General features: G+C 37.6%; 1 protein-coding gene across 5 annotated transcripts; it reads left to right on the top strand.

The window, feature by feature from the left end:
- Window positions 1–422: 422 nt before the first annotated feature.
- Window positions 423–22,239, top strand: FAM76B (family with sequence similarity 76 member B). Of its 5 annotated transcripts, none has more exons than XR_014815052.1 (11): window positions 423–535; window positions 1,360–1,424; window positions 2,534–2,588; window positions 3,654–3,809; window positions 5,558–5,757; window positions 9,155–9,202; window positions 9,389–9,469; window positions 9,943–10,000; window positions 10,124–10,256; window positions 13,289–13,390; window positions 19,574–22,239. XR_014815052.1 is itself a non-coding variant. In XM_084975793.1 (11 exons), the coding sequence occupies exons 1-11, from the start codon at window positions 449–451 to the stop codon at window positions 19,661–19,663; spliced, it is 1,146 nt and encodes a 381-aa protein (XP_084831919.1). In that variant the 5' UTR covers window positions 423–448; the 3' UTR covers window positions 19,664–22,239. The 5 variants fall into 5 exon arrangements, 3 of the variants coding, with proteins under 3 accessions (XP_084831919.1, XP_013834752.1, XP_003129841.3); XR_001298742.3 differs by having other exon boundaries at window positions 10,121–10,256; XM_084975793.1 differs by lacking the exon at window positions 9,943–10,000 and adding an exon at window positions 924–1,049 and having other exon boundaries at window positions 10,121–10,256.
- Window positions 22,240–26,191: the final 3,952 nt, after the last annotated feature.

Genomic DNA, 26,191 nt, shown 5'->3' with positions numbered 1-26,191 from the left:
TTGGCCAGCGACTTCCTCCCTTTGTGGGAGCTCCCAGCGTAGCGGGGGTTAGGCCTTGGGCGGAGCGGCCTGGTGACGCTGTAGCCTTCCCAGCCAATCAGGGGTGAGAAAGGGAAGCCTAGGAGGAAGCGGATCCGCTGCCGCGCTGCTAAACCGCAGCGAACTATCCTCTTCGTCTTCCTCCGCCGCTCTCGGGCCTAAGCGGGAGCGGCCGGGACGGCGTCACTGGGTGGGCTGGGGCGGAAGTGGAGGCGGAGGGAGACGGCGGCGGCCGCAGGGCCTTGGGCTCTCGCGGCGAGGGCCTGGTGGGCGCGAGGCAGGGGGAGGGGGAGGAGGAGGAGCCCGCAGCCCAAGCGGCAGTGGCGGCTGCGGTGGCTGCGGCGCCCGAGTTTCCCGTAGGGCTCCGCCTCGGAGCGGGCGGCGGTGGAGGAGGAGACTGAGGAGCAGGATGGCGGCCTCGGCCCTGTACGCCTGCACCAAGTGCACCCAGCGCTATCCCTTCGAGGAGCTCTCCCAGGGCCAGCAGCTCTGCAAGGTCCGTGGGCGCTGGGCGGCGGGCGGGCGGGGTTTCCTCGGCGGTAGCCCGAGCGATCTGGGTGCCCGTTGCATTGCAGCCCCTCTCTTTTCGCCGGCGCCTGGGATTTGGAGCCCTCGCCTCCTCACCCAGAGACCCGGTTATCCTAGAACCTGGGCATCAGCTGGGAAAGCCCCCGAGAGGACAGAATCCTACCCTCTTCCAGGAGGCCCAGAGGGTGCCGTGCGCCAGCAATGTTGAGGGGTCTTAGGGGTGGGGCTGAGTGAGGCAGCCACCTGTCTATGCCGCAGAGACCCCGGGGTGGAGATGTTTTCATCTCGGTTTTCTTCCTGGTTTGTCCTGTTCTTCCAACGGGAGGCAGGGGACGGTGTTTGCACTTTCTTGCTAGGAACCTGAAGCCGCAAAGCTGATGGCATCCTTCTTCCCTGTCCAGGAAAGCGAAGCGTCTGGCTTGGGAACAGAATGCTCTAAGATTTGGAGCTCCTCCCATCCCATTAAAGCCGGGATGCTGTCTGTGAGCAACGGTGCACAATAATAAGTAGTTTCACATTTAACCAATCCTTGGGATCGGCTTTGACAGCTTTCTTAATTTATCTGTAGCGCGTACCCCTCACATCTAATAAAGACAAAGACATCTATGCCTTCCCTAAGGAATTATGCTGTAATTGACCACTTATTTGGTAAATCACTTAATTGTCTACGTTGGGGGACAGATTGTATTGATGTTTTAGGCATTTGACTAGAATGGGTAAAAATTTTCCACCAGAAAAGTGAAATTTGGGACTTTTCAGATAGAGACTGACTAATATATTGTCTTATTACAGGAATGTCGGATTGCGCATCCTATTGTAAAATGTACTTACTGCAGATCAGAATTTCAACAAGAGAGGTTTGTATACTGAACAGTTTTTGATTGTTAAAGACAAAATATTGTCTCTGAGGAGTATGTGGGGGTTGCAGTCCCATATTTTATTAAATTTTTTTAATAAAATGGTTTAGTTTCTTGAATTTTAAATCGTGAACCTTTTAGACATTGTAGGAGAATATTGACAAAAAATTAACAGGCATTTTTACACCTAGACTTTATACAATAGGAAATAAAAAATAAATTATTGCATGGAAAATATACAGCCTTGCTAATGAAAAATGCAAATATAAACAGTTGCTATTAAGCTGTTAAAAAAAAAAAAAAGCAGAACATTAGTGCTGACATGGACCTGAGGAAAGGTCTGTAGTGTCACCAGCTACCTTCCAGGGGAAGAATCTAGTAACTTGTTACCAGTGGAAGAACAGCACATGTTTTAATGGTGTGATTCCTGTTAGAGTGTCAGTGCCCGCACAAGACAGTAGCCTAAGAGAAGAAGAAATAATTTCTTCACAAGTAGGCGTGAACATCATAATAGTGGAGAAGGCCCAGTGGAATGTTAGGTTGACACTGATGAAATACATAAATAGTGGCAAGTGTGAAGATTTTGGGACTAGATAAGCATTAGGATTTTTTTGTTTGTTTGTTTGCATCTAAAATACACATAAAAATTTATAAAAATATTTATGTTGAGAGGAATAAGGTCGGATAATGTACAGCCCTGAAAATATCCTTATGCTTGTATTTTTTGAAAAAAATTTTGGAGTTCTCATCGTGGCTCAGCATTTAACCAACCTGACTAGTGTCCATGAGGACTTGGGTTCGATCCCTGGCCTTGCTCGGTGGAATAAGGATCCGACGGTGCCATGAGCTATGCGAGAGGTCACAGACACAGCTGTGGCATAGGCTGGCAGCTACAGGTCTGGTTTGACCCCTAGCCTGGGAACCTCCATGTGCCACTAGTGCGGCCCTAAAAAGACAAAAAAAAAAAAAAAAAAGTGGTCTGTGTTAGAGTAAGTTTTAAGTACTATTAAAGCAAATAGTACACTGTGACTTTACTTTAGTTCATCATTGTGCTAATTACCTCAGAAAGCTGCCTAAATTTCATCATCTATATACAACTTCCTTTTCAGCAAAACTAACACAATTTGTAAGAAGTGTGCTCAAAATGTGAAGCAGTTTGGCACCGTAAGTATGTCTTATATTTTCATTTCATTTCATTGTTATTGGTCAGTGTGTTTTCACAAAGATGAACCTTTAAAGAAAAATGTATTGCTGTGTTCTTAAGTATTTCAAAACACCAAAGTATTTCGGGAAAGAAGCTTGCCTCAGAGAGCATGATGGGAAGATAACATTTAAAAACAGTCATAGTATGTGCATGTTTTATACATGTCTGAATTTCAGTATGAAATTTATGATTTAACTCTGTAGAGATTCAAATATAGCCGACAAACTCCTGGTTATAGAGAACCTCCTTACTCATAAAGTTTGTATAATTATACTTTCCCCCTCTTTCAGAAACAGTTTTTATAGCAGCACAGTTCAGGTATTATTCCCAGAAGTTATCTTAGTACAAATTCTTTTCTTATATGTATATTATAGTCATTATTGATATATTGCAGTCATGATTAGTCAAGTTGCTGGCCGTAAGGCTTTCTAAAGTCTTGAGTTGTCTTTTGAGTATCAAAGAATATCAAGGTGTATTTGTTATAGTTATGTTGAATATGCTTGCGCCAATTTTTCTAAGTTGAAAACTCACCTGTAGTAGTTGTTCCTTGCACCATCTATGCCTATATATGATAAGTTGTTAAATACATTTTGAATAAATGATACAGTAATTAAACTAACAGGAAATTAAATTAGTAGGAGGTCATTCCCTCTAAATACTGGATATATGGAACTTTTCTATCATTGTATATCTTTACTTTTACTCATTAAAACTTTTTTCACATGTATCTTTTGTGTTTATAACTTACTATTCAACTCATAAATACATTTCTCCTTGTGACCTTATTTAACTATTTAATAGAGTAACAAAGTTTTATGAGTCTAGAAATAAATGTCAGTAAATGAATAGAAACATAATAAATGTCTTTGAGTATGAGAGGGCATCGTACTTGACAGAAAAATTTTTTACCTATTAGTTTCCTTAATTAAATTCCAAAGATGTTTCCTGTACACCGGGTGTATTTTATGCAGCAATTTTTTTAATATTTTAAAATGTCTCAAAAAATATATATATCTGTTTTTCAGCCTAAGCCTTGTCAGTACTGTAACATAATTGCAGCATTTATTGGTACAAAGTGTCAGCGTTGCACAAATTCAGAAAAAAAATATGGACCACCTCAGACCTGTGAACAGTGCAAACAACAGTGTGCTTTTGATCGAAAGGAGGAGGGAAGAAGAAAGGTATGTTTTGTTGATGCTGTAAAGGTCTTCTGGAAATTAAAACACAAACAAGTTGGAAGTGAATATAAGTTATACGTTACTGAGGCTTGATGTAGTCTTTGGGCCCCTGAGAGCAGGTAGGTAGATGGCAGTGCAGGAACAGTACATTTTTCTCCTTTTTGGCCTGCTGTGTAGATTATTGTCGATCAATTGAGATGACTATAGTTGAAAAAATATTCTGTGTTGGCTATTTTGCGGTATTTGGTTACTGAACATTTGATGCGGGAGAATTACTGTTTTTAAATCCTTTTAGTTAGTTACCCTTTTGCTGGTTACTTGAAGTTGCTGGTGTGGAAAAATACCTGATGGCACATTCACATGTTTAATCAAAGTCAGACATGTGCCTTTTGATTTGGGGCTAATATTTTAAACCATTGTTTGTTTTTCTCCATCTACAGTGACTTAAAAAGTATGTGTATGCGTGTGACACTCCTCTGCTGATGCGCATTCACACAGGCCTCCTGGGCTCTGTCAGTTTCAGTTGATTTGCAGGATGACGGTCTCTTTGAGGAGCTCTGCCAGGTCCCTCCACAGCAGTATAACTACCCTTGTTGCAAAACATGCCCCTCCAGCACGTCTCATGTGAAAAAATAGAGGATAGAAACTTAATTTTTATAAGCTTAGCTATAATCATTTTGGGAAGAAGTCTTTGTCCCTCCCCCCGACACACATATAATTGACTCCTGTTGCCCGCGATTGTTGTGGTCTATAAAGTGGCTGCAAACACTGAATGAGTGAATATGGAACCCTCGCCCCCATGGGCAGTACAGGATTAGGTTCACATCTGCTTACAACTTGGTAATCAGTTGATCGATACCTAACCTTGTTTTGTTTTCAGTAACTTAATACATACTTAACATTTATTATTATATCTGCATTTCACTTAATAAGTATTGTTGAATGATGAAGTGGAACAGCACTGAACTGTGCCTGAATAAAGCTTCTCTAACACAGGTATTTTCCATATAAGGTCTCTCACAGCCGCCTTGTACTGAGGAACAGCGTACATCCTTTTAGCACCACACTTGGGGGCCATTTTAACAGTGACGCTGCCAATAAAAAACAAATGTGAACAATGTAGTACTAAGCAGACTGAAAAGGACACTTGTTTACAGAATGAGAGCTGACAAAAGGCAGCAGAGCATCACCTTGTTCAGCCTCAGCTGGGAACATTTGCAGTCTAGCTACACAAATTTTTTTGCTGCTCTTTTGAGTGTGAGTAAATGGTCACAAAAGTGCTGCAAGTTGATTTTGGGGCGACAGATAAATTTTAGCTAGTAGGTGGTGAATTTGCAAATAGGCAGTCTGCCGAGGAGATGGACTCTGTCATTCAAAGTCTCCTTTTTTCTGTAAATTCATAGTTTTGCTGTATTGGGAAATACTTTGTCATTTCAGTAATTATTCAGTAATTTAATTCAGGCTAGTGCTTAAATAGGGTTTCTTTGAAGTATGTCATCAATTTATGCTTTATTTTCCAGTAATAAGAAAATGAGTTTTTCCAAATTAAGTCCATATATCATCCTTCTACTTCTATGATTCTCTAAATAAGCATTTCCCCAAGTTTTAGAAAAGTCTAATTTTACTACTGCTTTGCAACAATACGTGTGTGTGATGTATAACCGAAAGTTGAGCAGCGTACCTTAACCTGGTTTCACTTACAGCCAGTTTACAGGTACATTTAATCTAATATACATATTTTCTTTAAAAAGGTTGATGGGAAATTATTATGCTGGCTCTGTACTTTATCATACAAGAGAGTTTTACAGAAGACAAAAGAACAAAGGAAGGGCCTGGGATCCTCACATTCAAATTCCTCTTCTTCATCCCTCACTGAGAAAGACCAGCATCATTCAAAACATCACCACCACCATCATCACCATCACCATCGGCACGGCAGTAGCCATCACAAGTAAGTACTCCGAAATCATGTCTTCCGAACTCCTCCCTGCCTTTCAGTGCTGTGTGTTGGTGTTTAACTTTCTGTAAGTACTAGCTACGTGCTCGTCTAGTTTCCATGGCACATGGTAAGCCTTTTAAGTGACTAGGGCTATTTCCCCCCTTTATTCGGTGTATAGCATTACACATGATGAGTGTGTTTAGCTTTTTAACACAAACATAAAGATAGGACACTTAGAGGATTACAGCATAAAATTATGATTATATAATGAAGTCAGAATACAAGTATATCAGAGTTAATTAATACTTCCTTGATTCATGTCTTCAAAAGCATCAATATTCTTTTTCTGTTCCAAGAGTTGTTGGGATTTTACTTGTAGATAAATTATATTTACCTCGGTTACTATTCGCTTGTTTCAGTTAAAACAAATTTAAGCCAGTGACTAGGAAACGTATTGGGTATTTTTGGGAGAACAGATTATAACACTATCCTTTGTAACCATGATAGAAGCACTTTAAGTCTTAAAGTTTCCCAGGGTGAGGAATAATCCTTTTAATTAGTGGTATTTTCCTTTTTTAAAAAACACAGACGAGAACTCCATTCAAATATAAGCGACTTGATTTTTAAAGTGTCATGGGGAGAAAAGATATAGTTGTAATATCTTAAATTAACCCTTTGGGTATAAAGTTTTTTGTTTGTTTTGTTTCTTTTTTTGTAAGTGTGATTTTAGCCTCCATGGACAAATCAGATATATTAAAGTGCAAATTAAACACAAAAATTGAACCAGAAGAAAGAGACATGATACACACTAATTTTCAGAATTCGTTGTTTTTTCCCAAATTTCTGAGTCTTTTTAAAGTTCTAGATAGATAAAACATAGTTTCATTTACAAAAAAATTGATGCCTGCCAGTTAGGAACACATGATGGTATATGTGGAATATAAGATAGTTCTGGAGTTCCTATCGTGGCTCAGTGGTTAACGAATCCGACTAAGAACCATGAGGTTGCGGGTTCGATCCCTGGCCTTGCTCCGTGGGTTGGGGATCTGGCGTTGCCGTGAGCTGTGGTGTAGGTTGCAGACACAGCTTGGATCCCGCGTTGCTGTGGCTCTGGCATAGGCCAGTCGCTACAGTTCCAATTTGACCCCTAGCCTGGGAACCTCCATATGCCGAAGGAGCGGACAAGAAACGGCAAAAAAGACAAAAAAAAAAAAAGTTCTGTCTGATTAGCAACATTTGATTCTAAATTATAGGTAAGCACAAATTTTATTAGATTACGAGGGTTTGTTGAGGCACTGATATTGTTTGCTTCTCTAGCAATTTTTCTACCAGCCTTTCTGTGTTGCGCTTTCTGGATGTAGCAGCAGTTGACTGAATAGTGACTTCTGATATGGCTCCTTTGAAGAGATCTTGTCCTGTCTGCCTCAGAGTAGCCCAGGGAGCAAAGGAGCATAAGTCTTCCTGGTTTTTGCTTCTTGCTTTAAGAAAAAATAACTACCAGGATGGTAACTGTCAGACCTACTCCTAAGACTCAGCTGAAATGTCCCTTTCCCTGTCCTTTGCATATGAATTTAATTTAGCATCATGGGAAAGGGCACACACCGATTATGTTAATAAAGATTAAATTTTGCGACAGTAACTTAATCTTTTGAAAGAATGGCAGGTTTCAGAGAAAGGAAAGGGAAAGAGAATGGATTGACTTTATTTTCCTTTTGATTATTTAAGGAATGCAAATACTATTTTACTTTTGATGAATAGGCAACAGGTTTGTGGAGTTGCCTATCTTAAGTTCAGTAGATAAGGATGATTATAAGGAGCATACATATTGTGATATATAGTGATGGGGACTGGGGGAGGAAGAAACTCACAGCAATATGGATCCGGGAGTACCTGCCTCAGAAAGCTACTGAGATTCCAGGTGTTTCTGTTAAATCATTATTAATGTGATTTTTCTCACTTTGAGGTCTGGATAGTGCTATTAATTCACGTGTGATTATATGGCTTGCTAATGCTTTTAATGAAATTTGTTAAGGAAACAAAATGGCAGCTGAATTCCTCAGTAGGATTGCTCTTCATTGCCACAAGTAGGGAATAATTCAGGTTGATAGAATGACAGCTGCTGTTTCCCCAACTTACTTATTTGTAGCTGATTCTTAAGAACATGATTTAAAAACTTACACAGCTAAAACAGTAGTAAATTTTATACACACCACACAGTCATATGTACATACTTCTAATGTATGTATACTAGCACTGTACCAAGTATTTTTACATATATGACTCATTTAATCCTCATATTCCCTATAAAGTATGTGTCATACCTGTTTTACAGATAAGGTAACAGGCTCAGGGATTTTAAGCAACTTGCAAAAGTCACATAGTCCAGGTCTTCTGATATTGCTTACATTGTACATACAGTAGTTTGAACTGCATGGATCCATTTCTATACTCAAAATTTTTAAAACTAAATACTTTTCTACAGTTATAGTTGATCTGCGGTTGATTGACTTTGTGGATACAGAATGTCCCATATGGAGGGCTGGCTGTAAAGTTATGTGCAGATTTTCAGCTGTGTGAAGGATCCTGGCCCCTAAACCTCCGTGTTGTTCAAGGGTCAGCAGTATATGTGGTGTCTGGTATATAGGAGATGCTGTACATACATTGACTAGATAAGCTGGAGGTTAGTGAAGGCTTGGCTGGTGTGAAAGTACAAGAGAAAAGTATGTATGGGTGGTAGTGAATTAGAAAGTGGCATAATGGAGAAGTAGCAGTATTACAGTAGAAATTATAAGTAAAAGTGAAATCAGTTGTTACTGTGAAATTCCCCAGTATTTTTAGCATGAATTCCCCAGAGTACAGCCTAACAAAAGATTGGAGCTTTGGAAAGGATTCTTAGGAAAACTAGGAAAGAAAGAAATTCAGATATTTCCTGGTTCAATTTGACATATTAATCTGAGGAACTTGAGTTAACCTCAGAGGAACCTCCCAGTAGGATTATTGGGAAGGCCTTAACTTTAAAGATAAAACATCATCTGTCTAAAATAGTAGGGCAACCTAAGTTACAATGATTTTCAGACATACCGACCCTGCTGTGGTGGTTTTTGTAGTCATATACTGTAACGCTTAGGATGGTATTAAATTGAATTATGAAAGACCTGATTAAAAAGAAAATTAAGCCCCTATCAATATACCTTTATTAAAGAACCTAAGATGGCTAATATTCCTTTAATTAACATTTATCTTATTCGAATGTGATTTACTCAGTATATTAAAAACTTAGTTTGAATACGTTTTTCTCTGAACAAAAAAATATAAATATACATTATTTGATTCTGTTGGGAAAACTGATGTTAATATGTTGATGTATTAAATAATTGTTGTTATTAGATGTCATTTGTATTTTTTTCAGAATCAGCAACCTAAGTCCAGAACAAGAGCAGGGACTGTGGAAACAGAGGTAAATATGTTTATTTTCTGAAGTATTTCAAAATGTATTTTTAAAAATGTGAAAGCCCTTAATTTTGTTACTTAGGCTTAAAAAAAAAATTGACATTCAATAATAATTTAGGGGAAGAAGAATAACTTTTCTTTTGATGCCTTTGTCCTTTTTACTCTAATTATTTTTATTAATGTTTGGTTTCAGCCATAAATCCTCTGCAACAATTCAGAATGAAACTCCAAAGAAAAAGCCCAAATTGGAATCTAAGCCATCTAATGGAGATAGGTAAAAATGAATTCCTTTAGTGCTGTGAAAATTTAACTCAGTTGAACAGTTATGACTAATTGCCAATTATTACTAGGTAGAAGAATAGAAACGTGTCTTCTACATTGACTTCTTTGAGTCACCTAGAAGAGTAAACATAATCAATTAAAATTTTGAACCTAATTTTGGCAATAAGAAAGTGGCACTGAACTATGTTGTTCTATTTGGGGCATAAACTTGGGTTTTGAAAAAAAACAAATCTGAATAGAGAACATTTCTCTTTTCTTAATTATTCTTCAATGAAACACAGATCTAATTGTGATATTTGAAATTGACCTGCTTGGAAAATGTTTTAGATTTAAAGTATTATGAGAGTGACTGTTTTAGTTCATTAGCCAAAAGTTTGCTGATGTTACTGTACAAATTGGCTGCCTATTGCTTTACACTAGAAGTATTGACCCCCTAAAAGCTAATACTGAATTATATTTCTGCAGGTGTATGTAATGTGTGCCATTAGTAAGGTAATTTGCCAGTTGCATCCATTTCTGTCAGGTACATATTTTTTTGCATTAGCCTTAAGGATGTTTGTGGAATTGTCTAATTTATGCAATTTGAACACCTGCTGATTTTCCTTCCACTTCATTTAACTGTGTTTTACTTTTTTCTTTTTAGTAGCTCTATAAATCAGTCAGCAGATAGTGGGGGAACAGACAATTTTGTCCTTATAAGTCAACTGAAAGAAGAAGTGATGTCACTTAAACGTCTCTTACAGCAGAGAGACCAGACCATTTTAGAAAAAGATAAAAAGGTAAGTACATGGTTCACTGAAGCCTGGCAATATTACATCTTAACTCTTGCTTGATTGCAAATTTTGTTAGACTTTCTTTAATAATTTGGTAATGTGTATTGTGCATGATTGTGGTAAGACACAGAAGCCCAAATCGGATCCTAAGCCATCTAATGACAGTATGTTAAAATGGTCTTTCAGAATTTTAGTGCCAAGAATTATTTGAGAGCTAATTAGAATTCTAATAATTTCTGAACACTGGATTTCAGTAAACCTGTAATCTAAAAATAGATCTAATGTCTTAATTTGAAAATGAGATGTAAATGTAATATTATGCCAATTCTTTTGCTATAAGAAAGTAATTAAGGTATAGTCTTTGATATAGCAATTATGTATTTACTTCAATCAAGATCAAATAGCTGGTAAAAAGTACTGCTGTGGGAATTTCTGTGTGGTAGCGATTAACAATAGGTATCTAAAATAGGATATGGAGTTCCCGTTGTGGCGCAGTGGTTAGCGAATCCGACTAGGAACCATGAGGTTGTGGGTTCGGTCCCTGGCCTCGCTCAGTGGGTTAAGGATCCGGCGTTGCCGTGAGCTGTGGTGTAGGTTGCAGACGCGGCTTGGATCCCGCGTTGCTGTGGCTGTGGTGTAGGCTGGTGGCTACAGCTCCAATTTGACCCCTAGCCTGGGAACCTCCATATGCTGTGGGAAGCGGCCCTAGAAAAGGCAAAAAAAGACCAAAAAAAATAATAATAATAAAATAAAATAGGATATAAATATACTTATTGGGATTTTTTTCAGTTAGATCAAGGGAAATATCCAATATGTCTGTTTAGTGAAAAGTTCTAATACTTTGTGCACTTGATCAGGATTTTACCTGTTTGGGCCTCAGTTTTCTCATTTTTAAAAATGAGAGTATTAACACTGTCTTAGGGGGTGACGGTTGTGATTAAATGCAAATGTAGAGTGCCTACTTAGAGCTCCTGGCATGTGTAAGTGCTCAGAGCTGCTATTCCTGGGATTCGGTCATCTTTAAAGATAGAACCTACTTATGTGTTTGTTTTATGGTCCTAGACTCTCTGGTATTTCAAACATATTATTGTAGTAGGAAAACTTTAAAAACATTCTTTTAAAATTAATAAGACATGATTGTGACTATGTTAGTATGTAGTTATCTCTGAGTATCCATAGTAGTATTTGAGTCTCAGTTTGCTTTTACTTCTGGCATTTAGGTAAAAAATATAACTTTTATTATGTTACATTTTCGCACACTTTAATAGTTACTGGATTTAAATTTATTTTAATACATTTGTTCCTTACTTAAAGCAAATTCATTATATGAAATTTAAGATTGATATATAAGATTAAAAATAGGATGGTTAAGAGTGTCCCACTGTTAGTGCAGTTAGTTGGAAGTTTTCTGCTTTTGATAGTTTCCCTTTTTTCTTAAACACTAATGGGGATAGAAATTAGCAGTGCTCTAAAGAAAATAATTGTAAACTTAGAATAGCTATGTACTTAGAACTTTTTCTTATAATGTTAATATAAGATGTCACGTTATTTTCATGAATTTATTTCACCTATTCAGTGACTTGTAGAGCCCACCACGTACTAGACGGTGAGGATAAAAAGATGAATAAATAAATAAGGTATAATCCTTATTGTCTAGAAATTCATAATCCAGAGGCAGCTCACAGTGATGAGAATATCATAGTTTATCTGATGTGAACAGGCATTTCAGAATAGGAATTCCTTTGTCATACAGAAAGCAGAATTGAGCTATTCTTAGAATTGGACAAAAGCAAGGGCTTTTTATTCAAAAAATTAGAATATAAGACACTGTGACTTCCTTTTTCTCCTTTGCCGTACTTATTTGTTTACTGGCTACTGGGTAATTACAGAGAAGAACATGCAAACCTTTAAAGCTTACATAAGGAAAACCATTTAAAAGTAACCAGAAGCTTTCTTCCACCTGGTTCTTAGAATAAAATTATATAATACCAACTTATTTTTGAGTGTGAAAACATGAGATTCTATATCATTATGTATGTCATTTATATATATGTAAAAAGTTGTCATGTAACTGTCTTCCTCAACCACTAACATTTTTCTTACACTTGTCTAATTCAACAGAAATTTTAATGTAACCCCCTTTCCTTTCTCATTCCATCTTGTATTCCTGGGCTTTGTTCTCCATTTTTACCTCAAATCTTAGATGGTACTAGATACATAATTCTGGACATAAATTTTAAAATAAAAGTAGGGTAGCTTTTGGTTGATAAGACTCTTCCTCTATTAACTTGCCTGTTGTGAAACTTTTCTTTGATCATTGAAAGGTTATTTTAATCTGAAACCAGTGTTACTGTTTACTTTGTTTATATATAAGATGAGGTATGTTTTAATTGAAGCGTTTTTTCAAGGTATTAGCCATTGAGCTTTTCTTTTCGCATAACAGTTGCCAAACTTTGCCCAGTGAAACCACCTTTCAAAAGAAACAAGGCAACTTCTCAAGAATTTTACTGATGTTTCATTATTATCCTTACTTTATATTAGTGTTAAAATAATAAATTAGATAGAAGTCATCATTTCACAAAATAAATTCTAGATAAGTTTTTTTTTTTTTTTTTGTCTTTTTGTTGTTGTTGTTGTTGTTGCTATTTCTTGGGCCGCTCCCGCGGCATATGGAGGTTTCCAGGCTAGGGGTTGAATCGGAGCTGTAGCCACCGGCCTACGCCAGAGCCACAGCAACGCAGGATCCGAGCCGCGTCTGCAACCTACACCACAGCTCACGGCAACGCCGGATCGTTAACCCACTGAGCAAGGGCAGGGACCGAACCCGCAACCTCATGGTTCCTAGTCGGATTCGTTAACCACTGCGCCACGACGGGAACTCCCCTAGATAAGTTTTAAAGCTCAATGCTGTTAACATTCTCCCCTTTTGTAATGAATTGAGTTTGTCATGAAGAATATTTACAGTGATGTGTGTTTGTATATATGCGTATGTACAAGCATATACATATATATGTATGTATATTTTTTTAATCTTTCAGTTAACTGAACTTAAGGCAGACTTTCAGTACCAAGAGTCAAACTTGAGAACAAAGATGAACAGTATGGAGAAAGCTCACAAAGAAACTGTGGAACAACTTCAGGTAAATGAGATTATGTAAATGGTAGGCAAGGAGGGCTAAACTTGGTTGATAGCACTCATTCTCTTAGACTAGTCTTGGTATCTCTACTCTATGCATATTTAGTGCCTGTCCAGCTTTGATTTTGACTTAATAATAATGTTTAACGTGCTCCCATTAAAAGGTGCTCCTTGAAATCCTTGATAGGGGGTTCAGTAGATCAATTCCGGAAACTTTTGCTTAAAATTCAAATAGAATTTTCAGAGGAGGAGATCACTAAAGTATGTTCAATTGATCATTGGATGAAAAGCAAAAAATAAAAAATCAGATTCATGAAACTAAGGTAAAAATAAGGTCTTTAGTACATTGTGCAATTATTCTTCCTATTTCCTCCCAGATAACAGGAGGGGAAGTGGGGGTACAAAACTGATTTCCAGGGACCTCGAGTAGAGCCAATTCATGCTTCATGCAGTGATGCAAGGCCGAAGAGTGCACTTTGACCTCTGTACTGTGGTTTTCAAAGTGCCACACAGGGTTCTGCTGTATCCCCGGCAGGGAGCCTAGGGATGTGGCCAATGTTGGAGTACTGCGGGGTCTACTCAGTAGGGTTTCAGTGTCCAGAACAACTGAATGGTGATGTCAAGAATCACCACAGTGACCTCTGTGTGAGGTCTGGCATGCAGAGATGGAGAGCATCCAACAGAGATACAGGTCATTCCCATATTTACACTTTTTTTTCACCAAGCCTTTGTAAATTTAGAAATCAGACTATTCTAAGTTAATTACATTCTGACATTTGTAAAATTAATCTTTGGGAACAGGATTTCTAAAGGTCAAAAGTTTTTAAGTCTTGAAAGCCTAGAAGAGGAGTTCCCATTGTGGCTCACCTGGTTAAGAACTGACATAGTGTCTGTGAGGATGCGGATTCAATTCCTGGCCTTGCTCAGTGGTTAAGGATTTGGTATTACTGTGGCTGTGGTATAGACCTCAACTGTAGCTCTGATTTGACCTCTAGTTTAGGAACTTCCATTTACCGCAGGTGAGGCCCTCAAACCAAACCAAACCAAAGCCAAAACAAACAAACAAAAAATAGCCTAGGAGATGATAGCACACAGACTTGAGGCTCTTGATACGGGAGAGTGCAGCTTGGGAAGGAAGGAATTAATACTGCCCCCCCCCCATTCTTTTTAAACATTAAACACCAAGGGACATTTGCTATTCCTGTCTTTGGATTTGTATTCTTCATGCTTTATTGAAAGTAGCTTAAATTGAATAAGATTGTAAAGTGGATTTAGGAACCTGTTGAAATTCAAGATTGAGGTTGCCTAGTCTTTTTTTTTTTTTTTTTTAAGGTCTTTTTTATTGTGTGTGTCCACGAAAACAAAGTCAGGGTAGCCTTTGATTAAAACTCCCTCCCTCCCCCCTAACACTGATTGAGTTGACAGTGAACAGAAGGCATGTAATGACAACAGCCTTGTTCTCTCCAGGAGAAGGAGAAGGGTCTTGCTCTCCTAGGCCCTAAGGCTGAGAGGTGAGCAGAGCTAGGAGGCTCCAGAGGAAGGCCTGCATGCTCATACCCACCATGCTGCAGAGGGCCTGAGCCTGCTGCCTCCCTTGCAGGACAAGGCAGGGGAAGCAGTCATTACCCCTGCCCAGTACCCTCAAGCTCGAACACTCAGAAAAGTCCCAGCCTCCCTCCCCAGCAAATACTGCTAAAGCAGTCAGCTGGGACTTCCAAGGCAGTCAGCCAGGACTTCTAAGACCAGCTGGCCCCAAAGCCACAAAGCCAGACTCTCAGGGCTCTGCCCGGAAGGGGTTGCCATCCTCAGCCTGCATGGAGTAGTAAACAAAGAGCAGGAAGGTAGCAGAGACCAGGAACAGGGGCATTTGGCCCCAGAGTGGGACCTGGCAGCCCTGCCCAGACCAGCCCCAGCGGCCTGCTTTTCTGGCCGAGTGGCACGGTGGGTGAGCCCAAAAGTAGGGGAGATTTGAAGAGAAACCCTTTGTAGAACTTCACACATAGCAGACATTAAAGTCATTTGTTGAATGAGCAGTGATTTATGAAATGTCCATCTACTCTCTGTTCTGAGAGACCACCCCTTTTGCAGATTAGGCTTCTTGTATGTTGCTGTTTCTCATCCACCAGCAAGTAGTAGTTTTATCTTGTTTTACTCATTCAGTTATTAGTGCTGAATGATTCATAGAAACAAAGTCTTGTGCATTTTGATCTCTGGTTTAATGGGATGGAGCCAAAACATGAGTAAATCCAGAATGATGTAACAGAAAAACTGTCAACAGTACTTAAATATGATAAAACTTAGTACTTCTCACTGTTTAAAAGAGCAATCCTTTGTTTGATTTTATAATTCTAAGCACAGGCAAACTTTTTTTTTTTTTTTTTGTCTTTTTGCCATTTCTTGGGCCGTTCCCGTGGCATATGGGGTTTCCCAGGCTAGGGGTCTAATCGGAGCTGTAGCCACTGGCCTACGCCAGATCCACAGCAATGCGGGATCCGAGCTGTGTCTGCAACCCGCACCACAGCTCACGGCAACGCCGGATCCTTAACCCACTGAGCGAGGCCAGAGACCGAACCCGCAACCTCATGGTTCCTAGTCGGATTCGTTAACCACTGCACCACAACGGGAACTCCTAAACTTCTTGTTCACATCTTAGCCTGAGTGATAGCTTAAGCCTAACTCTTCTTGGTTAGTAGCTGAAGTTTCATATAATAGAATAATAACTAATAATTATGTAGAAGTAAACATTTTCAACATAATTTTACATAAGCTGTCTTATTTCCTCCAGACATTAACTTTGAATTATGTGCTGTCCTCCTTTTGCAAGTGAAACTGTGGTCACATAGTTAAAAGTGACAAAGAAACCTCCGTTTTCTGACTCAGATTTAACTTTCTCCTGTTCTATACTGGCCCCACCTGCTCAAGTTTTCCACATCATCTTTGTTGTCAGGCCACTTCCCGATATCATTTGTGTTATTGCTGATAACGTGGTGACATTCTGTCCCAGTTAAGTACCCTCTTTTAACCCCCTTCCCTTTAGCAACCATGTACCAGTAAGGTTCTCTACCTAAACGTAGTGAAATATTTTTCTTACCTTTTTGTGATAAGAAACTGAACCTTGAAGCAGAAAATTTGCTTGTTCTAAAAGCTCTCAAATCATTTTAAACTAACAAACCTGGAAAATAAGCACTGAGCATCACAAGAAAAAAATTGTCCAAAATACCCAAACAAATAAACCGAAAAACCCAGTCAACCAAATAGAAAACAAATTGTCTCAAACATCAAGAATACCAAATAAAAAATAGACTTTATTTAGGCAATAAGTTGATAAAAAGGGAAAAGGAACTAACATTTGAGTGCCTGCTATATACCAGCCACTGTGTTAGAGTGTTTTGTATATTTGATTAGTTCTTTCAACTCCTTTTGAGGGAGATGGTGAAGTTTCTATTTTACATATGGGAAAATAGATGCCAAGATAAGTTGCAGAGCCAGGATTCAAGACAGGATCTGCGTGATTGTTTTTTTTTTTTAGGGGTGCATCTTTGGCATATGGAGGTTCCCAGGCTAGAGGTTGAATCAGAGCTGCAGCTGCTGGCCTACACCACAATCACAGCAACGCCAGATCCAAGCTGCCTCTGCGACCTACACCACAGCTCACGGCAGCACTGAATCCTTAACCCACTGAGCGAGGCCAGGGATCAAACCTGTGTCTTCATGGATGCTAGTCAGATTCATTTCCTCTGAGCCATGATAGGAACTCTGAGATCTGTGTGATTCTTAATCCACATGTTCCTTCCTTTAAGTCAGCATTTCTAAATATTTTCACTTAACTTGTTTAAGAGTTCTTAATTGATTTTTGCATGGTGCATAATAGAGAAGTAGTATTTGGATAAAAAATTTTAATGCCTATATATTAAATATTAACTCTAAAATATATTTTAAAGGTACCTAAATAAGAATGAGACGGACTTGGACTTGTCTCCATTTAATAGCTGACACACTGTTAATTCTTCTTAGTCTTTTCTTCCGTAATTTATCAGCAAATAAATTTATTAGTGATGTGATTAGGAGACTGAATATATACATGCAGATTGAAAATTAGCTGCTAAAGAATTAAAAGGAAAGACTTCTTTCAGTACCTAAGGTTGAGTTCTTGTATTTCATATTTAGACTATGAAAATTATAAACTTATTGATTTTCTTGTTTATTTCTTAATGATGAGAAAAGATAATTTGAAAATAACTGGCATTAATAATTAGTATGTCACTATAAATACTTTGGTAAAATGTCATTTATAAATCTGACAGAGATCTCTGAGGCCAGTTTGCAGGCATTTCCCTTTTTCTTAATGCCCTTCATTAATTTATATTTAAAATTTTGTTTCTTAAGATGCCTTTTTTTAGTGAGTGAGTCTATTACAGTTATAAATTAAATAGCACATAGCTAACAATAAAAGGAAAACAACTTAAAATTACCATGATCCTGGGACTGGTCAGCCGAGTAGTACACCAGTCAGTCATGACTGTGCGGACTTGACTTCCATTAACTGCCAGGCATTCTCATCGATTTGTCTTCAGAGTTTCTCAGACTGTTTAATCTTAAAGGGAAAATTAAAATCCTTTGAAATTCTTGATGGTTTTCCAAGTTTGAAATTGAATTTGAAATCAAAACTCTTAATTACCACCTTAATTATTTAATAACTGTTGAATAAAGAAATGCTATTAATCATGCAGTGAAACATAAAATGATTTGACTTGTAGATGTAAGAAACTTCTTGAATATTTGCATTTTGGAGGTCATAGGTATTAATTAGGGAGAGTTGGACTGGAGAAGGGTGGGGGAGTGGAAGTACAAAGCCTGGAAAAGGTTTGTATTTTGTGAAACTGCTTTAAGATGGTATACTGAGAAAGCAGAGCGTTTGCCATATAAAGCCTAAAATTAAAGTAGAAGCTGCATACTGGGGTTAAAAAAGTGTAGATAAAAAAAAAAAAAAAAAAAAAACCCTGAGACCTGTGAAGGGAAGAGGTTTTTCACGTATAAACCAGAGGACATCTTTTGAAATTGTGTTATTTTTAGAGTAGTGCTCAGATTCCAAACTATTTTAAACTTCCTCCCTATATTGGCTCCAAAAGCATTTGTGCAATAACGTATTTGTATGTGTGGAGGGTCCTTTATTACCTACATTTCCATAATTAAGGGGTTAATGTAGGGAGGCAGATGCAGTCACAATCTGAAAGTATTCACCAAAGGCCCCCATTTATACTTGCTTTCCTCACTACCCACTAGTGACTGTCATAGTACCTTGGCTCGAGAACAGGGACTTTGTCATTGGAATGATGAGCAAATTCAGTTCAGATTGATGGCAAAGTGAAATCTTTAATCTCTGAAAAAAAAGTTTCATCCTTTCATGAAACTTAAAACAGTGATGATGTGTAACTGCTCAAATTACATTAAAGCCAGTACCTAATGATTGTATGGCAATTAAAGAAAGACCTGAAAGGGTGGGTCTAACGGGTGCTTAAAAAAAAAATCCCTTGAATATTATTAAGTTAAGAGAGTGGTCCCTTCAGCAAAGTGTTAAAGTCGATATTTTTGGGAAAAGGACCTCTTAGGCTTGTTCCATAAATAGGTAAGCATCAAAATGAAAGACTCTGTGCAGTCTGTCTGGAAATAGTCCTCTCAAATCACCACTTGAGTTATTTGATCGTATTAATTATAAAATACTTATATTCACGGTTTTCGTTTCTTCTTTTTTCTTTTCTTTTTGCTTGTAGCATGTGGAAGTTCCATGGCCAGGGATCACACCCATGCCACAGCAGGGACAACATAGGATCCTTAACCCACTGAGCCACAAGGGAACTCCTTGTTTAATGTTTTTAAGATAAAGACAAAGTTTTTTCCTTATTTAAAATTTTGTCCCTCTTTAAAATAGATTCACTTTAAGTTGCCTTTTTTGTAGCCAATGTCTTAGGACCACAGTTATGTTAGTATTGATATTTATATAAAGGGGGCTGACAGACAATCTAGAATCATCCTTCTACATATCCAGTAGTAAAGAGATGAACCTAAATATATCAACTCTTTTATTTATTCTGATTCAATGAATATTTTAAGTAGTCTTCTTCAGCATGACTTACTATATCAAATACTTTTAATTTTTAATTGTTTTAAATGTTTTTGTCTCCTACAGGCCAAAAACAGAGAACTACTCAAACAGGTCGCAGCATTGTCAAAGGGTAAAAAGTTTGACAAAAGTGGAAGCATATTAACATCCCCTTAGAGAAAGTAGTTGTTCATTAGTGTTTCTGCTGAAAATGTAAAATTTGAAAAAAAGAAATTCTGTGAAGCCCTTAAATTTAGTGTGTAGTGGAAAAATATTTTTGCACACCAAATGAATTGGTGTGTTTCCTATTCACTTTTGTAACTGATAACACAGCATTTTTTTAAGTTGTAAAACATTCAAATAAAACTTCAACTGGTTTGAAGTAACTTTTTAATTATTTGATATCCAGCAACTTTTTTTGCCAGCAATAGTATTAAACAGCTGTCAAGGAGTGCATGAATAGTGCTCTTTCTAAAATGCAACATGCAATAATAGAGTAAGTATGGTTTTAAGAAGTCAGAGCAGCAGGGGTTTGGCTTTGATGTTTATTTTACATGATGATCATTTCAGATAAAACAGTTTTCAATTTAGAAATACAGAAACTTTTAAACAAAAGAAGTTGTGAACACTGGTTTTTTGGTAGTTGTGTTTTTACTTTTCATTGACATGAATTTAGGAGAGAATCATGGTGCTTTTATTAAATGGACTTCAGAGTATATGTAAATATGTTTTTAAAAGTTACATCGTTAACAGTAGTAAACTAGTATTTTCGTTATTGGTATAGGACTTCATGTTTATTGTACAGTATCCAAGGTAAAATGTGTTTGTTTTGTAAAAACTACTGTAGATTTTTACTTACAAGTGCCTTTTTGCCACCTAATGTTTTTATTTATAGGAATGCTGATCTTTTGTACATACTATTTGTTTTAAAATCATGTTTAATAAATGTTTGTATATAAATGCATATGTACAGAAGCTATTTCAAAAGGAAATCAAAATTGCTAGTAAAAATGTTTGAGGTTGCATTAAGCACTGATATGCATCTAGACTTTAGATGATTTTGTTGTTTGTTTCTGTGTGATGTGGGAAGCTGTTGGTCATTGAATTCATTGAATTATGTCAAAATACTTCCCCAAAGATTTAATTTTAAATCACTTCTGATAGAGTAATTTTATTTTTAATGTCATATGGCTTCATATTCATATTTTGTGAGTTACATGTTTTACTTTATTTTTCTTTAATTAAAATTTTAAGAAATTATAGTTCTTCTGTAGTGGTCCATATATCTGCTTTACCTGTAATATGTGGTTATCTAAGTTAATATTTATGTACACCATACTTAATTTGTAAGTTTAAAGCAAGTCTGGAAAAAATTAAATATCTTTTAAATCAGTCTGTGATTACCTTTGAATAAATTGGAATCTACTGTAAGATTTAGGCACTATTTATAAGAAAATTATATCAGAGTTTTTTAAAATTGTCTATAAAAGATTAAGGTAGGGTGGGATAGGTTAGGAAAAGTTATTGACTAATTATATTCTGATCCAGTGTTTTTGCCTCCCTGCAATAGAATTGATCTCCTTAGTTAAGGCCAGTTCAGACTTTCAGTTCAATTTTAAAGTCTCAAGTATCGCTAGATAACTGTATAGAGTAGAAGGGCTCCTTCTCTTAGGCATTTATGGGCAAATACAGATTTGTTTCAGGTAAACTGTTATTAAACTTCTCAGTTTTGAAGATTTGTTTTTACACAAGCATTGATTATGAATGTTGTATCAAAGATCCTCTTTCCTCAGAAGACGGAATGACTGTAATAATTGTTTTTAACATGACTCATGTTTTAGTTGATTACTCCTATAGTGACTTGTTACAAAGTGACATCAAATAATTCTTTGTCCAATTTGAAAACATATAATCTAGGGCAACTTTCAAGTGATAGCAGAATAGTCAGCCAGACTTGGAAAATTAAACCAGTTTATTTTTATGATGTCTTCATGCAATAATCTTCCTAAATTTAGTACTCTCTACAGGGATGGATAATGCCTTCTTAACACAGATTTTAATGTTTTTGCAGGATTTACTAAATTCATTATATAGTCTTAACCTTTCTTTAAAATTTATGGTGTTTGTATTCTGGTTTCACAGCTATTTGTCGGTCATAGTGGTCAGTATAAACTGTGTTAATAGTTCTTTTTCCTTGTTGGAGCTGCTACAAAAGAAAGGTGCGCCTTCCCCAATTTTAGGTAACAGATTAAAAGTTGAAATTGGTCTAAACAATGAAGCTTTGTAAATTTTGAGGCTAAAACCTTTTAGGGGCTTCACAGTATTTAGTCCTAAATACTGCCATCTCTTTATTCCATGAGCTGATTTTATAACTTAATTATTTTGCAGTTGTATAAAGTAGTACTTGAGTCCCAGTCCTGGATCTGTAGTGTATTGACATGAGCAGATATTCTCTCAATGTGGACTTGTAAGGAGATACTATGGTGTGCCGTATTGTGCTTTTTAGCCTGTTTTCAGCTATGGATTAGCATTTACCAGTGAGGGTCATTTTGGCTCCAGTTATTTATGTATTAATAGCCTGTGAATATTGCAGTCCTTTTTAGATGGTATTGGTCTAAATATGCATTCCTCAGTGAACCTGTTAAGCTGTTCATATGTATAGACTATTGAAATACTGTACTTACGCTCATCTGACTGTTGACATTTTGTACTTTTTTCTAAATCCAATATTTCACAATAAAAACTTGTCAAAAGCTTTGTATTGGTTTCCTATTGCTGCTGCAACAAATTACCCAAATTTAGTGGCTTAGAAACACACAGATCAATTCTCTTACAGTTCTGGAGGGCAGAAGTCCAAAACCAGTTTCACTGAGCTAAAGTCAAAGTGTGGGCAGGGCTGGCTCTAGGGGAGTGTGTTTCCTTACATTTTCTGGCTTCTGGAGACATATTCTTTTTTTTTTTTTTTTTTTTTTTGGCCGTACCCTTGGCAAGTTCTTGAGCCAGGGATCAAACCTGTGCCATAGCAGCAGCTTGAGCCGTGCAGTGACGACTGCAGTCCTTAATCTGCTGCACCACAAGAGAACTCCTAGAGCCCCATTCCTTGCCTTCTGTGGCTCTTAGCCCCTTCCGCACCTCCCCCTTTCAAAGCCAAAAGAATAGCATCTTCAAGTCTCTGCCTCTGTCATGATCTCTTTTTGGTTGTACTGCCTCCTACCTCTCTTCTCTCTTATAAGCACCTTTCAAGGACATCATTGGGACCACCTGGATGGTCAGGATGGTCTCCCTGTCTTAAGTTCACATACTCCCTTTTGTCACATAAAATAACATAGTATTTATGTGTTCTAGGGATTAGGATAGGACATCTTGAGGGATCATTACTGAGCTTCGCCTACGTTTTCCCAGTACAGGGCTCTAAAACAATAAATTTGAGAGAATTAACTCAGGCCAAACATTTAACTTTCATTTCTGTTAAGACTTTTTGTGAAATACTTTCCTGAAAAAAATTTATATGAATTACTATTGTGCCATTTTAGAGCAACAATAGGCAAATCAAGCTATATGGAGTTAGGTTTTTGCAAACATTGCAACATGACTAGAACCGTGCTAGACTGTTTGATAGGATAAGAGTTGAGGGCATGATTTAATTTATAGACTTGCTGGGGAGACAATACACATGAAAGAAATCTGGAACATAACTGTAGTATTAGTGCAATAAGAAGCTAATGGCCTTTAGGCAAGGGCATTCTCAGAGTCGTGGGAAAGGTTAGTCTGCGTCATTGCTTTCTCAGACTTGAGCAGGCATCAATTGGGGTGTGGTGGTGGGGCTTGTTAAGCATGTGTTGCTGGGTGTCCCAGTTCTTGAGTTCATTGCTCTGGGGTGTGGCTCCAAAGCTTGGATTTCAAGGTCTTAGGTAATCCTGATCTCCTGGCCCAGAACCCACACTTTGAGAACTTTTATATATACGTGTGTGTGTGTGTGTGTGTGTGTGTGTGTGTGTGAATCTTTTAAGAAAAGGTGTTCCCGTTGTGGCTCAGCATGTTACAAACCCAACTATTATACATGCTGATGTGGGTTCCATCCCTGGCCTTACTCAGTGGGTAAAGGATCTCGTGTTGCCGTGAGCTGTGCTTTAGGTCGCTCGATTCCTGCGTGGCTCGATTCCTGCATTGCTGTGGCTCTGTTACAGGCTGGCAGCTGCAGCTCTGATTTGCCCCCTAGCCTGGAAACTTGCATGTGCTGCAGGTGCAGCCCTTAGAGACTAAAAAAAAAAAAAGTCACGAGAAGTTTCACAGGACAATAAGTGGAAGGTATTTGAGGAAAAATTGGGGAATAAACATGAAAAAGTTTTTGGAAATGCATTTTAAAAGCATTTTGGGTAGGAGTTCCTATGTGACTCAGTAGGTTTAAGGATCCGGTATGGTCATGGCAGCGGCTTGGGCCACTGCTGAGGCGCCTGTTTAGTCCTTGGTCCAGGAACATCTGCATGCTGTGGGCACAGTATTCATATACGTATACATATGTACATACAGAAAGGCATTTTGGATAGAGCCTCCACTAGATTTTTGAAAAGGAAGTGATGTAAGATTAGATAATCTGACCCTTTAAGAGGACTGTAGGAGTCATTGTCTCCAACTTGTTTATTTTAGAGCCGAAAAAATGAAGCAGGAAAGGGCAAACGACTTAAGGATTGACTTTTATTCATGCCCTGACATTTTCTAAAAAGAATTTGAGGTAGCTTGGCTTAGGTCACTTGTACCTAGCCAGTTTGCCTTACAAAGGAAAATCAGTTTTAGGGTGGAATGTGTAGTCATCCTATCGGACATAGCTAAGGAGTTGAGGATAATGAGAAAAGTCAATCGGATGCCTTGAGCTCGTGGGCAGAGAAAAGTCTCCATTCTCAACAATGCCTCAACACAGAAGGTACCGAATGTGCTTTTTAATTGACAAGGAGATGGTATATGACTCAAGCCCAGTGTTTTTTCCCTCATGTTTAATGTGATGACTGCATTTGGAATATGTATTGCTAGTCACCATTTTCAAGGAAAACGTAAATGATTAGAGGATCAGAAACTGTATTTTGACTGAAATGATTGACTCGTTTCTAAAATAGAGACGAGACCAACCACCCTATAGAAAACTGGGCCAGAGAAATGAATGTACGTTTCATAGGAAAAATGCACGTGATTCTTAACCACGTGAAAGGATGCTCAACCACACTCATAATAAGAAAGAGGAAAAAAGTAAGGAGTTAACCCTTCTCATTTGTAGGTTTGCAATATCCCAAATCTGATAACATACATTGTTGACGGAGTTGTGGAAATGCCCTACGAAACGGCTCTCGGCCATTGCAAAACAGTCCCTGTGGAGGTACATTTTAATAACTAGCAACATCACATAGGCAATTGTGCTTTGACTTAGTAATTCAATTTCTAAAAATCTCTACCAAACACACACTTATAAAAAGTGTGTTTTATATCTTTTATATATTTAAGAAGGGTAGGGATACACACATACAAATCTGCTCATATTTTTTTAAATTGAGGGTTTAGCATAATTTACACAATTGTAAAACAATCCAGAAAAAAAGAAATGAAACAAATGTACCTAAATATTTGGCCAATTGGTGCCACGACCAATTCTAATTGCTATAAAGTGCAATAATTTGTACCTCCCCAGTGGGATATGTCTTCTGGTAAAATAGAGCTGCAGAATCATCTTATACTGTTAACTAATCATATTTTGGTGAGGTTATTATGTGGGACAAAATATTAAGGAATAAGGCAAGTGAATAATTATGTGATATTCTAATACTATCCTTCTATTCATTGCTTAGGACTAGGATTCTTGGCTAGAGAGAAAGGAGATTTAAATAGGTTTACTAAAATCTATATAGTCTATTTTCAATTAGAATTACCAGTATAAACTCAAGATACTTCCAGAAGAAATAGACATATTCAGCAGGGAAAGTATAAAAAAATAAGCCTGCAACACCTTGTCAGGCCAGATAGCAAGGAAGCTATCAAGGATGATTTAGTATGCTCTCAAAAGACTCATGAGCCATTTGCAAGATAGCACAATACGAACATCAATATAGAAAATAATATCTGCAGTAGGTGGAAACGTTGCCTATGTTTAAATACATGAGTTTAAAATGATACTAAATAAAGAGACAAATACACCATACAAAAACCAAAGCACTAATCGCTCACCATTGGAGGAGGCTAGTGACTGACTCATTACTTTGGAAACTAATGACTGAACAGAAAAGAACTCAATATTTCTTATAGTTCCCATACAAACTATACCTCTGGGTAGGCAAGCAGTTAAAGATACTTTTTCTTAAAAAAAAAAAAAAATCCTTGGAGTTCCCTGGTGGCTCAGCAAATTAAGGATCCAGCATTGTCACTGCTGTGGCTTGGGTTACTACTGTGGCATGAGTTCAAATCCCCGGCCCAGGGACTTCTGCATGCCATGGGTGAGGCCACAAAAAAAAAAAAAAAAAAAAAAGGTTTCCTGTAATAAGTGGAAAGGCAATGATTGAATCATGATATCATCATTTTGCAACTTTTAATGAGTTTTTGATGATAATAAGTATTGGTCATACTATTGACCAATTGCTAAAAGTACACAAAGAGACTTATTCCTTTTGTTTGTATGGTTTTTTTTTTTTTTTTTTTTTTTTGCTTTTCAGGGCCGCACCTGCG

Source organism: Sus scrofa, chromosome 9 (assembly GCF_054392235.1).
Source record: "Sus scrofa isolate SSC_HxYL_T2T_F1_AM1 chromosome 9, Sscrofa_HxYL_maternal_Yorkshire_Landrace_v2.0, whole genome shotgun sequence".
NCBI lineage: Eukaryota > Metazoa > Chordata > Mammalia > Artiodactyla > Suidae > Sus > Sus scrofa.
Note: the sequence above shows the minus strand (reverse complement) of the source record. Positions and strands in the feature narration are given on the sequence as shown.